Source organism: Hyperolius riggenbachi, chromosome 3 (assembly GCF_040937935.1).
Source record: "Hyperolius riggenbachi isolate aHypRig1 chromosome 3, aHypRig1.pri, whole genome shotgun sequence".
Classification (NCBI taxonomy): Eukaryota; Metazoa; Chordata; class Amphibia; order Anura; family Hyperoliidae; genus Hyperolius; species Hyperolius riggenbachi.
The window spans coordinates 235,396,380-235,411,993 of record NC_090648.1 but is presented as its reverse complement, the minus strand read 5'-3'; the positions used below and the strand labels follow the sequence as shown (position 1 = coordinate 235,411,993).

Genomic DNA, 15,614 nt, shown 5'->3' with positions numbered 1-15,614 from the left:
AGAAAGCCTAATTGGTGGCAGAAAAAACAAGCTATAGATCAATTCATTGTGATAAGTAGCAATAAAGTTATAGGCGAATGAATGGGAGGTGAACGTTGCTCGGATGCATGAGATTTTCGGACCGCGGCGCTGAACCGGTTAAAAAACCGCTAGCGATTTGCGGTGAGCCGGAATCGTGCGTTTCCCGCTGAAGTGTGAACAAGCTCTAATTGCACTTTTATCAGCTAACCTAGTGTCTTTGCCTTACAACAACAAACCTGAATATACCAGGCACCAGACCCCCTAAATCACTGAATGTAAGGCGGCCTGGGGGGGAATCGCCCCCCCTTGCCCCTGGCCAGTCCGTGCCTGCTGGTAAGAGGCTCTATCCTGCAGCACACTCCTCAAACTGTTTAAACTTCCATAAAAGCCAAACTAACATTAGGATGACCTGATACAGTTATACTGCACAATTACACAAAGGCTGTGAGAACTATTTGCAACATCGCGCTGACACAGTAGCTTCGCACATGCGCACTTGCTAAGTGAACGTAATAGTAGAAGCAGGTTCTCTAAAGACTGCGCCCTCCTTCTCTCGTCTCTTAGCAACTACATTCTTGCCATCCAATTGGTTGATGCCCGGTTTCCGCTCTTTTCAAACTAGCGGCCGGGCGGTTGAGCGAGTGAGGAACCTTCTTCAGTGTCCGCCGTGTTATTGTTGAGCTCACCAACTATGGAGGGGGAGGAGGTAATGGCACCCCCGGCGGACCCCTCTCCGCCCTCTGTCAATGTAAAGTCCAAAAAAAGAAATGTCTCCAAGCGGAAATCTTCCCTCACCAGCCTGGCTGCCCAGACGTCCCCAGACAGAGACAACAGCAGCAGGAGGTAGGCATTTGGAGGGCTTTCTGATACAGCGGTGGAGGTGTGGGTAATCCAGGCTCGGACTGGCCAAGGTAGAAGTGGGGCGATTTTCCACTTAGGGCCTTTTTCCACTAGCCTGCGATTTGCTTCTGATCGCAAGGTACATTAAACTAATGGAAACTGCAGCAGCAATTTCCATTAGTGCGATCCGATTGCAATGCGATTTTGGTCAAAGCGCAATTGTTGTCCTGCTGCGTTTTGTATGCGATTGAGCTGGACTATAATGAGTATAGTAGCTCAATCGCATGGTGGAAATTGAAATGCGATTGCGATCGGAATTGCGATCGCATTTCATAGTGGAAAAGAGCCCTTATTAGGCTGCCTTACATTCTGCGATTTAGGGCCTGGCGTATTCAGGTTTGTTGTAAGGCAATGTGAAACACTAGGCTAGCTGATGAAAGTGCAATTAGAGGGCAGGCTAGCTGGTAAATATACACATGCTGTTGCAGAGCTTGCCTGGAGGGTCCATGGGCAAAAATCTGTCTGGTCTCTCCCCATTGTGATAATGACTGCATGTGTGGATAAGGTGTTAAACAAGTTAAAAAGTTTTTGACACTCCCTAGACTCCAGGAGGGCTGCTCTCTGACTTGTGTGAGTGACTGGCAGGGACAGAAGTCATATTACAGGCAACTAGCCTCTGTGTGATGTGGGTTTGCAATATAGAATCTGCTCCATCTCAGGCTATTCTAAATTTCTTTCCACTCCTTTTCTCTCTGGGCTAGTGCACGCCAAAAATTGCAACAGCAATCGCTAGCAATTTGCGAGTGCGATTTGTGTGAAGTGATTTTTGAATGAATGGCTCCAAAAAATGCTACATGCAACGTGTTTGCGACTTTAAAAAAGATCACAACACTGCTGTGAGAACACCCTCATAGGGTAACATTAGCCAAGCGCTTTTCAAATTACTGTTGATTTAAAAAACGCTCAGAAGCACTCTTGGTGTGCACCAGGCCTCCCTCATTCACCTTTGTTCCCCTCTTCCCCTAGTACTACTGGGTGTTTGTGTCTTCTTGTCATACAGCCCCAGGACTGCTCCACGCCGATGGGCGTGAATTTCTTCCTGTGGGGTTTGCGCGCACATCTCCGCTCCAATGACAGAGCTCCGCTCTACCTTCAGTCTCACAGTGTCAAACGGCCGTCTAATAACTATGTACAGCGCTGCGATCTAAGGCAGCGCTGTACTGGGGACAGCTGTGTGACATGGCTGTCTCCCTGGGGGACACAGGAGCGATCTGCTGTGATAGGCTGACGGAGAGGGAGGAAGGGATGTTAAAATACAAAAAAAAAAAGGACATTTATTAAAATATTAAAAATAAACATTCCTGGGGGCGATCCGACCCCACCAACAGAAAGCTCTCTTGGTGGGGAGAAAAGGGTGTAGGGGATCACTTTTGTGCTGAGTTGTACGGCCCTGCAGTAAGACCTTAAAGCTGCAGTGGCCCAATTTGTGAAAAAAAGGCCTGGTAACTAGGGGGTTTAACACCGCGGTCCTTAAGTGGTTAAAAAGCTCTAGCTCTGATAGCCAAAACGTGCTCAGAAAAGCGCTTATAGTGTGTCTGAGCCCTTAGTATTTGTAGGCTGCGGGTGAGTTGGGTGCGGGGAGTGTTGAATGACAACTCTCCCTGCTGCCTCTAAACTCCCCGGCGGCGTTAAATACTATTCCCCCCGCTGAGTCGTTGCTTTGCCTTCTCTCTCCTCTCCAATCTTATTAGAAACCATAATCTAAAGCTGGCCATACATGCATCAATTGTTACTTACAGATTCTTTCACTATGATTGAATCATAATGGCTTTTTCACCTGTCAGTACTGAGTATGGATGTGGCCTATAGGGTTTCATACTATAGTAAAGTTGGCCATGGGCAGGCACTGCCACTGGCCACCAATAAAAAGCGGGTAAACAAGGCATGGATGTGGGGGGGGGGGGGGGGGGGGGGTTATTGGGGGAGTGAAAACAGTGATGGAAGGAGGGGTACAGAAATTAGCGTGGCAGGGATCATAGTGCTAGGAGGGACGTCAGTAAATGTTACCTGACTGAGGGAGATGGTGGTCTGGTAAAGGGGAAGGGGTATCAGAGATGGAAGAGTGGCATATTTGAGGGATTAGTAGAGATGGTGGCGAAGGGGAGGACATAAGGGGGGGGGGGGGGGAATGAGCCTTGATATTATCGAATTGAATACATTTTTGGTGGAAATTGGCTGAATGTATCGATCTGAGATTTTTGGAAATCTCGGGTCAATGTGTTTGACAGGTGCGATAATCATGGTGTGCGATAACCACGAATGATAGACACGACAGAAACCCCCGCCGTAGTCCCTCAAAATGTATTATGTGCCCCCGGTGCCTGCACTTTACCTGTCACACTGTCCCTTGAGTGTCCTTGCTGTATATGTCCGCATTGGCTCTCCACGTGACTACTGGCACATGCAACATGGGGTGCGTTTGTGACGTCATTTGGGCTGGGGCTGCCATGAAAACGAGTCTCTAGTTTGTGTTTCACCCAGGCCAAAAGGTCCCAGTCCTCCCCTGGGGTAATCTGAGCGCACAGATGTTGGTATAACAGTGTACAGTGCCCTGTGCGGTGTCAAAATAGGTGTACAGTGTCCTAATGGTTGGCAGAGTAGGTGTACAGTATCCTATGGGGTGGCAGAGTAGGTGTACAGTGCACTGTGGAGTGACAGAAGAGGTGTATAGTGTCCTATCGGGTGGCAGAGGTGTATTGTGCCCTGTGTGGTAGTGTGCCATTATTTCGCAGAGGAGGTGTACTGGGCACTGTAGTGGGGCAGAGGTGTGCTGTGCCCTGTGTGGTGGCAAAGGGAAGTGTACTGTGGGGTCGGTGTACCGTACACTGTGGAGGTGGCAGAGGAGGTGCATAGTGGGATGGCAGAGGTGTACTGAGTCCTGTGAGGTACCAAAGGAAGTGTACTGTGCACTTTGCGATCAAATAGACGGTGTACTGTGCACTGGTAATGTGGTTAAAATTTTTGCACCCGGTTGCAGTAATTTATACTTAGAGCTATCAGAAAGTGCAACTGAACTATTGATTTCAATGTATTTGTATCAGAAAATGCAACCCAACCTAACCCTGTTCTCACACAGAACCCTCCTGTACTGGGCGTAATGACAGCCAGGAAATGTGAAAGAAGGCGCGCATGCACAGTTAAGGACAGTATATTCAAGTTGCAAAATATTACAGGATGTAATATTTTTCATTACAGTGGCAGAGGTTACTGTGCCTTGTGGGGTGGCAGAGAAGGTGTACTGAGCACTGTAGTGTGGCAGAGGTGTACTGTGCCCTTTGGGGTGGCAGAGGAGTTGTCCTGTGGGGTGGCAGAGGAGTTGTCCTGTGGGGTGGCAGAGGAGGTGTCCTGTGGGGTGGCAGCGGAGGTGTCCTGTGGGGTGGCAGAGGAGGTGTCCTGTGGGGTGGCAGAGGAGGTGTGCTTTGCCCTGTGGGGTGGCAGAGGAGGTGTGCTTTGCCCTGTGGGGTGGCAGAGGAGGTGTCCTGTGTGCTTTGTCCTGTGGGGTGGCAGAGGAGTTGTCCTGTGGGGTGGCATAGGAGTTGTCCTTTGCCCTGTGGGGTGGCATAGGAGTTGTCCTTTGCCCTGTGGGGTGGCATAGGAGTTGTCCTTTGCCCTGTGGGGTGGCAGAGGAGTTGTCCTTTGCCCTGTGGGGTGGCAGAGGAGTTGTCCTTTGCCCTGTGGGGTGGCAGAGGAGTTGTCCTTTGCCCTGTGGGGTGGCAGAGGAGTTGTCCTTTGCCCTGTGGGGTGGCAGAGGAGGTGTCCTTTGCCCTGTGGGGTGGCAGAGGAGGTGCCCCGTGGGGTGGCAGAGGAGGTGTAATGTGCACTGTGGGGTGGCAGAGGAGGTGTGGGAACTACTTGGCTTTATTTTGCATGATTTGTTTGTTTGATTTCTGTGGCCTCTGGCCTGGCACCCGGTCATTATGTATCGTTATATGCTGCTCATTGTGGAAAAAGCTGCTTTAGTTTATGGTCTTGCAACACAGGAAGCAAAATTGTTGACAAAACTGGAACTTTACGCAGGATTAAGTACCTCAACCTGTAGTGTCAGGTATAGTAGAATCTTGGTATAGTAAACTCTCTCTCCAGGTCCTGGCTGTGCACCTATTTAAATATACAATGTATGTCAAATTCTGATATAATAAGCTACTTGGCTAGTTCACTAGAAGTTTACTATAAAGGGATTCTACTGTATTAATCGCTAACCCTAAGAATTTGATAATTCATGTGCTGAGGTCCAGTTCAGCCCAAAGTAGTTTGCTTTCAGGACTCGCAGGGGCGTTGCTAGCCCCAAAGATCAGTGGCACGTGCCCCGGATCTATTCTGGGGTGCCCTGGATGTCCCCCAGGCAAAGTCTGCTGTGCTGCCTCAATGGCGGGCAAGCTGGGAGCTGTGGTGCCTCTATGCGGCCATAATGAGTGCTGTGGTGCCTCAGTGGGAGGCCTGTGGGGAAGGTCCATTAAAAGGTCAGGGAAGACTATGGGGGGGGGACTGACAGATAACACTACCTAGCCATGTTTAAATGACTGCCTATTTATGTGATATGCTGCATTTTTGTTTTCCCCTTGTATTAATGGAGAGGGTTGCTTCAGCTAACATTTTGCTGGGCAGGCCTACTAGAGTGCTGCAAAGTTTATGTAAATTTGGCTCCACCCATGGCCACACCCACAGTCTGGTGCATGACCACAGCCATTTTCCAGCTGGAATGCCCAGGGCTCTTTCACATCAGAGCTTGTGTTGGAGAACGCTTAAAGCATACGTTTTGTTGTATGCGTTTTTAATGCGTTTTGATATGCGTTGCACTGCAGTGAGTGTGCGTTTTTAATGCGTTTTCAATCCGTTACAGCACATAGGAAAACGCAGGTAATTTTTTTTTTTCTTTTTAGTTTTCAACTTTCTACATTGTTCCTCTGTTGCATTCTGGGACTGATTGCCTGCGTTAACGGATTAAAAACGCGCATAGTGTGCGTTTTACATTGACTAACCTTGTAACGCATAAAGCTAGCGTCGGCCGAAAAACTGCGCCTGGGTGCAGTGTAATGCAACGCACAAAAACGCAGCGTTATATGTGAAAGCTAAAATGAAAGTCTATGGGCTTTCATTTTACCTTGGGTAACGCAAACTTTACCCCTTGCGTTGAAACGCAGAAAATCTGCCCTAATGTGCAAGAGCCCTAGGATCCTAGCAACGCCCCTATTCAGCAGTCTATTGTAAATGAGAACTGTCAGTTCAGTTTTAATGCAAGAACTTGTAGCACCCTATTTATAAGGATGTAATGAGGCACATTGGTTTGCATACATCATATAAGGTCATTCAGAAATTTGGGTGTCAGGTGAAGCCACTAGTAGAATATCCTCAGTGTTACTGATCTTCTACTATTAGGAACTGGAGAATACCGAAAGTAGAATATCGGTAATTTTACTTATATTTTATCACTTTACCTGACCTTCCTCTCACACTATCCCTCCACTATCTACTCCTAACTTTGAGGGCCCTTTCACACTGGAGCGGTGCAGCATTTTCACCGCAGCCTACCGCAGGCCAATGAAAGTCTATGGGTCAAGTCATATTGCCTGCGGTGCGCTGTGCTGGAAGTACCCTAACACGAGTGCATACCTACGATACAGTGCTGCGGACCGGAAGTCATGTAAGTCTGTGGCGATGCTCGTTTTATTTTAGCAATGTGCTTTCGTGCATGTCATAGATTTCCCAACAGGAAGTGAGCGTCAGTTCCTGTTTGGCTGGCTGCCCACTGGGCATTACTGCGTACAAGCGCGGTAATCCCCAGAGGCCTGTTTTGTTCTGTGCGCTACCACTAATCTACCATGTGAAAGTGACCTAAAGGTACCCATACACTCATCGATTTCTGCCATTGGTATGCGGCGATTCGACTGTTCTGATCAAATTGACTAGAAATCGATGCAACAGGCAGCTTGATAGATCAATTTCTGGCTGAATTCGATCAATTTACTCGATCATTCCTGATGGAAAAACCTAAATTGGATCGATGGCCCATAGCATTGCATTAGAGAGAAGAGTGCAACGCTACATTTCGATGGATTTTCAATAGGTTTCACTTTGGAAATCTGTTCCTAGTGGGTGGATTGATTCCTGTCAGATCGAATCTGACAGGAATCAATCCACACACAAGAAACAGATTTCCAAAGTGAAACCTATTGAAAATCCATCGAAATGCAGCGTTGCACTCTTCTCTCTAAACCACAAAGAAAAGTTGCCCAAATATGTACCTAAATAAGCACAACAATCCTCTCAAATATATTTCAAGATACAATCTTAAGTAAATAATTACTGGCAAAAAAAAGCATCACATAAAATACTGATAAAACATTGCTCCCTAGACTGATATAATCAGACAAACTGCTGCTGATACAAATAAGTCCAAAAATATATACTATCGAGCTTAGCTATCACCTGTGCAAAAAAAATAAAATCATGGAGGCTGCATCATAATAGTCAATTTTTTGTGCCAATAAAAAAAAAACTTTTGTGCAAAAAACAGATTATTTAAAAAAAAAAAATATAAATAAATTTCAACACCTCAAAAATATTGTGCAAAGCGTGCCAAAAAATGGATTCTTATGAAAAATATGCCCAATAAAGGCAGGCAAAGCCTACAGTCATTAAAAAGTGCTAGTGCAATAAATAAATAAATACAGTGAGATAGTGCGAAGAAAAAGTGTATAGGAGCTCACCTGGAAATCATCAGCTGCAGTGGGGCAATTGGACGCCTTACGCGCCCGCAGCACGGCTGCTTCAATGGAGGTTGACAAGAATCTATCTGATGGTTGAATCTGCTTTAAGGCTACTTACACACTAAGACGTTGCGTTTTAGGGGACGTTATGGTCGCATAACGTGCCCCTAACGCAACGCCTGCTGGTGCGGGAGAGGACGGTAGAGTGAGCCGCGTTAGGCGGCTCTATCCGCATAAGGTCTTCCAGAGTGGCGCTGATTGGCTGGCGGGACCACGTGATGCGGAGCGAGACACTCCGCATCACGTGGTCCCGCTGGCCAATCAGCGTCCGCCAGTGCAGTGCATATTAAGTAGCCATGTGCGCGGCTACTGTAGCGGCATCTCCCCGCCTCCTCTCCGCCCCCCACTGAGCATGTGCAAACAGTCTAACCGCACAGCATGCTGCACTTTCACTACAACGCGCAGCGTTACATGTAACGCAACGTGGGCACTGTGAACAGCCCACTTGTGTTACATTGCTGTGCGTTGGGGGAGCGTTACAGGCTGCACTAACGTGCGCCTGTAACGTCCCACTGTGAAAGCAGCCTTAATCTAGGTTGTATTAAAGCTAATGTAACCCCTGTTTAAAAAAAAAAAAAAAAAAAAGGGTCAGATACTCACCTAAGGAGAGGTGGCCCCGGTGCTGCGCTGGCTCCTCCGTTCTCATCCCACACCGAGGGGACTTCGGAAGTCTTCGGGAGCCGAGTCCTCCCGAAGACAGGCGGCGCACACGCGAGTGCATCATAGAGGGCGCGTGTGCAGTGTTATCGTGGCCCGTCTTCGGGAGCACTCGGGCTCCCGAAGCATTTCCGAAGCCTCCCTTCGGCTGGGAGACAGAGGTATTTGACCGAAACGGTCGAATACCGCTACAGGGGGAGCAGGACAGCAGCGGGCACTGGGAGAGGAGAGGGAGTGCTCTATAGGACCCAGAGCCTCCCTCTCCTTAGGTGAGTATTTTTATTTTTTTTTAAACCGGTTCCCATTAGCTTTAACACAATAAAATTATATTTCTGAAAACTCCAAAGTGAACAGGTGGGTTTTCAGCCTGGATTTAAACACGTCCAGGGATGGAGCTGATCTGTTTAGTTCCATAATGTAAGAGCGACATGACAGAAGGCTCTGGGACCAAAAGCTTTCAGGTGGACTCTGGGTATGACTAGAACTTGTGGATCTGAGATTTCAGGGATTGCTATGCAATTGCAACATTCTTTCATGTATTCAGGGCCCAGATTATGTAGTGACTTAAATGTCAGTAGGCCGATCTTGAATAGGATCCTGCATGCTATAGGTAGCCAAGAACGGGATTGCAGGACTGTTATGTGACAGTGATGGGGTTGGTTAACAGTCTGGCAGCAGTATTCTGTATCAGCTGTAGGTGGTACAAGTCTTTTATTTTTTTTTTATTTTTTTGGAAGGCCGGTGTAGAGCATTACAGTAGTCCATTCATGATGTATTGAAGGCATGAACTAACATTGGCAGATCTTCAGGGGGATAAGGTGCTTGATTTTTGTGATGTTGTTCAGGTGAAAATGCGCGTTGCCGCATTACGAACGCATAGATATGCGGCAACGCGTATTTTTGTATGCGTTGTGGCCCGCAATAGAGCTAATTACAGTCGGGAATGCGGAAAAAGCTACGCTTGGCCAGTCCTGACGGGCCTGTCGGCAAAAACGAAACTAGCTGGCAGCGGGGGACCAGAGGATCAGTGAGTGGCTGCGAGGGCACAGGACTGCTGCAGGGGGCTGGTAGAAGCCCCAGGTGAGTAAAACTTTTTTTCTGGCTTAAGGTTCACTTTAAGGTAGCCATACACTGGTCGATTTGCCATCAGGTTCGACCAACAGATAGATTTTTTTTTTTCAGACTTAAAGCGGATCCGAGATGAAAAACTAAATATAACAAGTGACTTGTCTATATATCTTATCTAAAGTTTAGATAGTTTACACATCAAATCTATCTTCAAACAGCTTCAACAGTATATTAATATTTTTTTCCTGTGATACAATGGGAGCAGACATGTTTTCTCCCTTCATCCTCCAGGACAGCTCACCTGAGATTACTATTGAGCCCCTCCCCTGTGGAAACAATGCACCAATCAATTAAATCTGACCACCCCTCTGCTTACTTAGCTCTGTTCACCCCTCCTTCCATCAGTTCATTATTGTTTCCACTCACCCGTGGACAGGAAGCGCTATAGGGGAGCCTGAGGGGCACCTGTAGTGTGTATGCACCGACAAGGAGTCGCGTTGGAGTCCCCTGGAGGTTGCAGCTCATGCTTGCGTTGGCAGAGCGGATGGGAGCCGCGTGTTATGTTGGAAAACTGTGTGGCTTCCGATCGACGCGGCCGCCCGTTGCGGTGGGTTGGTTGCGTTCCTCCTCTAGGCCGCCCCATCGGCGTTACAGCTCGTGCGGGCACGTGACCCTCTACATCATCGGGGAGGGTCGCGTTCAGCTCCGCCCATACGGGCGTTTTTCTTTGGCTGATGGCAGGAAGGTCTTCCCTGACCTCGGGGGGGCGGTGCTGGATGCCGGAAGCGGCTGGTATAAGCCGAGAGCGCGCATGAGGGACGCCGACACGCTGTCAGTGCGGCGTGGAGATGGAATCAGCTGAAGCCTCCACCGCGAGCAGCAGCAAGATACCGGCCTCAGACCATGATCCAGTACAGGCTCAGGTATTTTAAAAGATAATTTTGTCTTCTATCCCTGCTTGTGAATGACTCAGGAGAATAGTAATGACATTATGTTTTTTGGTCTCTCTGGTTATCTCTGTTTTACAGAAGAGCCAAAAGGCGTCACAGAAATCCAACAAATGTCCAAAGTGTGGCGACATCTTACCACCTAATTACAATAGATCCTCATGCGACAGATGTAGACATAAGGGGGAGTCTAGCACAGATACCAATGTAATGATGATAGACTTGATGAAATCCATGAAAAAAGAGTTAACATGTACATTCGCGGCCTTTCGGGCAGCCTTTCCAACACAACCTCAGCTGCAGGCAGTGCTTCAGCCGCTAGTACCTCCACAATCAGGGCAGTCAGCATCCCAGGCCATTCCCGCACAAGCCCACAACAGAGACAGGGGGGAGGAACAGCCTCAGGGATCCCAAACACTTATACCCCAGAGTCAGCCGGTGCGACCCTTACCTCCTTTGACAGGCCCGATAGAGCCCGATTCCCCACATGAGTCCTATGAGGATATGTCAGAGGAATCATTAGAGGAGGGGGAGGCTAGGGATTCAGGAGAGGACATTCCCAGGGCCAAGACCCCTAGATATTTATTTAATGTAGAAGACACCCCAGAGCTTCTGAAAGCAGTGTACGAGTCGGAACACATCCAAAATGCAACTCCCACGGCCTCAATTCAGGATGATATATATAGGGGGTTAGAGGACACAAGTAGCAGGACATTTCCAGTACATAGGTCCATCAAAGGGGTGATATCTTCTCAGTGGAAGCAGCCTGAAAAAAGATTGTTTATCCCGAGATCATTCAAGAGAAGATTTCCTTTCTCTCAGGATGATCAGGAACCCTGGTCTAAGTGCCCAAAGATTGACGCACCTTTGTCTCAACATTCTAGGTCGGCAGACCTTTCCTTTGAGGATGCAGGCACCCTGAAAAATCCCATGGACCGCAAGGCGGAAATATTACTAAAAAGAGCATGGCAATCAGCTTCTTTTGGGTTTAAGCCAGCAATCGCAGCCATATGCCTAACCCGCAACTTAGAGAAATGGATGCGGGGGTTAAGAGCGCATCTAGTAGCCGGCACAGCTCATGAAAAGATGCTGGAATCCCTACCTGTTATGGAAAGGACAGTGGCCTTTTTGGCAGACGGGGCGACGGAATCATTACGGGCCTCCGCCAAAACAGCTGCGTTAATTAATTCCTCCAGGCGGGCAATATGGTTGAATGCTTGGGAGGGCGATGTCTCTTCCAAGCATCAATTATGCGCAATGGAATTTCAAGGAGACTTGCTGTTTGGCAAAGATCTGGAGGTTATCTTAGAAAGATCCTCAGACAGAGCTAAGAAATTCCCAGACAAAAGGAAAAAGGCTACTAAACCCTTCCAGGGAAGACGTACTTTTCCCAGGCAGGATCAGGGAAGACAGCAACAAAGACAGAGATCCGGTAGATGGACTTGTAGCTCGGGCAGGGGTAAGTCAGGTTTCCTATTTAACAAACCTCAACCGCCCGCAACCAAAACTAGTAAATGACACAGATTTACAAGTGGGGGGAAGGCTTCTTTATTTTTTTCACGCTTGGCAGAAAGTAACAAGCAACGAATTTATTTTAGATTTGATAAAAAACGGATACAGAATAGAGTTCCATACCCCACCCCCGGGAAATTTTGTTATTACAGGAACTCCAAGAGATCCACAGAAAGCAGAAGCCATAAATTCCTCTGTGACAAAGTTATTACAACAGAGGGTAATTCAGAGAGTACCGGAACGAGAGCAGTCCAGGGGGTTCTATTCCCGAGTGTTTTTAGTTCAAAAGCCGTCCGGGAAATTCAGGATGATCCTCAATCTAAAGCCTTTGAACCCTTACATTCTGGAGAAAAAATTTCGTATGGAAAGTATAGCCTCAATTCGCAATTTAATTTGGCCAGGAGCTTTTATGGCCACCTTGGATCTGGAGGATGCTTACCTCCACATCCCGATCCATCCGCACTTCCAGAGATTCTTGAGATTTGCGGTAGTCATGGGGGATGCGATATGCCATTATCAATATCGTGCCCTACCCTTCGGAATATCCTCGGCCCCGAGGATATTTACGAAAGTAGTCGCAGAGGCAGTGGCACATCTACATCTCCAGAATGTGAGGGTTCTGCCATACTTGGACGATTTCCTAGTCTTGGCATCCTCCGAACAGCTCCTGAGGGAAAATCTACAAATCTGCATACAAACCCTCGAGGGACTAGGGTGGTTGATCAGCAGCGAAAAGTCTTGCATGCAGCCAGCCCAGTCCACTCTATTCCTGGGCCTGACATGGGACACGGTTCAGGGGAAAATTATACTCCCGCAGCTGAAGGTGTCCAAACTCATAGCGGCTGTATCTGCTTACAGGGCAGAACCAATGGTATCCCTGAGGCAGACTATGTCATTACTGGGGCAGATGACAGCAGTTATCCCAGCAGTGGAATGGGCACAAGCACACACAAGGCATTTACAGGCATGGTTTCTTCAGGTATGGGACAGGAGGAAGGAGTCATTAGACAGGCTGGTAGTACCTCCGCAGGAAGTCCTCCTGACATTAGACTGGTGGCTGAATCCAGAGCGATTAGCCAGTGGTCGTCCTTGGAGGCAGAAAGATCCGGTAAAGCTTTACACGGACGCAAGCTCTTGGGGCTGGGGAGCGCACTGTCTGGACCATCAGGTTCAGGGACAGTGGTCCCCCCAAGTCAGAGAAAGCTCCTCAAATTTCAGGGAACTTCTGGCGGTCAAGGTAGCGCTACAGTCCCTGGCGCCACACATTCAGGACAGGGAGGTAAGCCTATACTCCGACAACATGGTCACGGTCTCCTATGTCAGGAGACAGGGAGGGACCAGAGTTCAATCTCTGATGTCTCTAACAATTCAAATTTTGGACTGGGCAGAAGCAAATCTGCAGTCACTCACGGCCACCCACATCCAGGGTACCCAGAACAGATGGGCGGACGCACTCAGCCGCTCAGTCATAAGGGAATCCGAATGGCATTTAAATCAGGAGGTTTTCGACAGTGTCACCAAGGAATGGGGGAGGCCTGTCACAGGAGCCCTCAGTGGCTGACCGCACTTAGCCTTCTAAACGGTGCCAGCGCACAGATCGTGCGAACTCTGGTCGCAGTCAATGCGCAGGAACCGTTAAGAATTAGCCGCAGACAACTCAGAAGGGAGCCTGTGAGATATGGGTGATTACAACGTCACCCACTGGTTCATGGGATTTGCCACCACCACTGGTATGGGCCAGTGGACCCGATTTACTGACTGACTAATCCTGCGAATAAAACGGTTAAACACACGATATTCTGTCTAGCCAACAACAAACAGTAGCGTATCTTCAGAGACACGGGATCACTTCTGTGTGTGTGCTGATAAGTAGGGTAGCGGAAAGTGAATGACTTGGAGAAAGTCGTTTATTCACGCAATATAAATAATTAATATATACAGACAATTATTAAAATCAACAATCGTTAAGACAGTAATAACCAGTAAGAAAATAAAAGAAGGGAGAAAAATACTTAGTAGGTGGAAAGAGGTCCTTTAGTGGGAAAACTTGTAAAGTCCTTGGTTTCAATCAAAGTCCAGAGTTCAGACCAGGCAGATGCCAGCATATCCTCAAGCTGGCATAAATGAGTTCAAGATGTTTCAGAATGGAGGACACTGAGTTTGGGTCCTCAGCCATTCTTATGCCCCTGCTTCAGTAGGAGGGAGTGAGGGCGGGGAGCCATACACCCCCTTCAAAGATGAGATGAGCCCTCCCCTTGTACTGGGGCTAGAAATCATATCTACCCATATATGGGCTCTATCTCACAGAACCGTACAGGTCAGGGCAGATTTATTAACATTTTCAGGTCTGTCTCGATTTACCCAGCGCCCTGATACCAGACATGAGGGGTGGGACCCCTGCGGTATCATCAGGGCATTTTGGGACTGCCTAACTGGTAGTCCTTACCTCAGAATGTTCTGAAACTTCCTCAGAACCAGCACCGGGGCTCATGCTACCCTTCCCCCACGTTTGGCACTGCTGCCACCTTAGGAACCCCAGAAATATGACAGATCTGGGAAGTTATAGATATGGCTATGAGACAGAGGTTATTCCCAGGCAAAGGCTTCTTTGAAGTTTGGGGCAGCCAGCTAGGTGTCATCTCCCCTGCAGTGAGGGAGCCAGTGGGTCTGGCTTTCCCCCCAGCTAGATTGCTTCTGCCAGGATGCTTGTCACCTTGTACCTGATGGATGGCCATCAGCACAGCTTGAAGCCAGGGCCCTCCAGGGCAGATTAGGCTCATTAGCATATCAAAAGAGCCATCCTGCAGTTAAGGTGATGCTATTCCTCTGCTAAGAAGGGACTGCAGACCTCCTACACAATAAATCCAGATTGTACCGATTTGAAGCGCAATCGACGCAGGAATCGAGTGCGATCGTTCTTTTCTTCACGGGCGGTTCCAGGACGCGCCTGCGTCCCCGCAATCGTCCGTGACAGCCCCCCCCCTTGTCCGTGGCTTAGCCACTCATCCGCAAGATGTGTGGCGGCGCCGCTAGCCTGGCTGACGGGTCTCGAGTTGCCGGTACGGCGGGAAAACCTATTGGAGCCTGTGGCTCGGTTCCCCTGGACCGGTCGCGGTCGGCTACCCTCAGGGTTGACCCAACATGGACCGTTCTGGACAGGGCGTTTGCGCCACTGCAGTCGGACGTGGTGTCTGCCGGGACTGCGGACAACGGGCAGTGGGTTGGTTAGGTCAACAGCCAGCCCACGCAGGGTTCCCCTGCTGAGTGGCTGTGGACCTAAGGGAACCCCGCGGGAATCCCTGGACCTTCCCAGCTCCTGACAGACGGCACATGCCCTGCAGTAGTTGGCTACATCCCTGTTCATCCGGGGCCAATAAAACTGTTTCCGAATACCGGCGAGTGTCTTGCGGACACCCGAGTGCCCGGTCAGAGGATTACCATGTGCGGATTTCAGCACATGTCCCCTGAACGCACTCGGGACCACAAGCCATTTGGTATTCGCGTGGGATCTACCTGTAGGGGGCTGTGCAGACTCACTGTACAGTCTCCCACCTTCCCAGTACACCTTGAAAGCGGCCCCGTCTGCGAGGGGCTCAGCGGCTCGCTGCCTGAGCACCTCCAGGCTTGGGTCACTTTGTAGTGCGGCTGAGAATATGGCGCTGTCAGTTTCAGCCAACTGGCTCATGTCACACGAGGCCAGCGGCTGAAAGGTCTCATCCCTGTGGTCAGAGGAGGGGGAGGA

General features: G+C 48.9%; 2 protein-coding genes across 3 annotated transcripts in view; one reads left to right on the top strand and one right to left on the bottom strand.

The window, feature by feature from the left end:
• Positions 1–512, bottom strand: part of LOC137561351 (tubulin alpha chain) — a 32,446-nt gene extending 31,934 nt beyond the window's left edge. Inside the window, exon 1 of one of the 2 annotated variants that reach the window (XM_068272637.1) lies at positions 457–512. The gene's annotated coding sequence lies outside the window, so the exon portion shown is untranslated. Of the gene's footprint in view, positions 1–419 lie in introns of both variants that reach the window. The other variant, XM_068272636.1, reaches the window with a different exon arrangement.
• Positions 513–625: 113 nt separating this feature from the next.
• The window catches only part of NET1 (neuroepithelial cell transforming 1), a 72,249-nt gene continuing 57,260 nt past the window's right edge, over positions 626–15,614 (top strand). Inside the window, exon 1 of the mRNA XM_068275998.1 lies at positions 626–864. Coding sequence (XP_068132099.1) covers positions 713–864 — 152 coding nt within the window. The 5' untranslated portion in view covers positions 626–712. The remainder of the gene's footprint in view (positions 865–15,614) is intronic.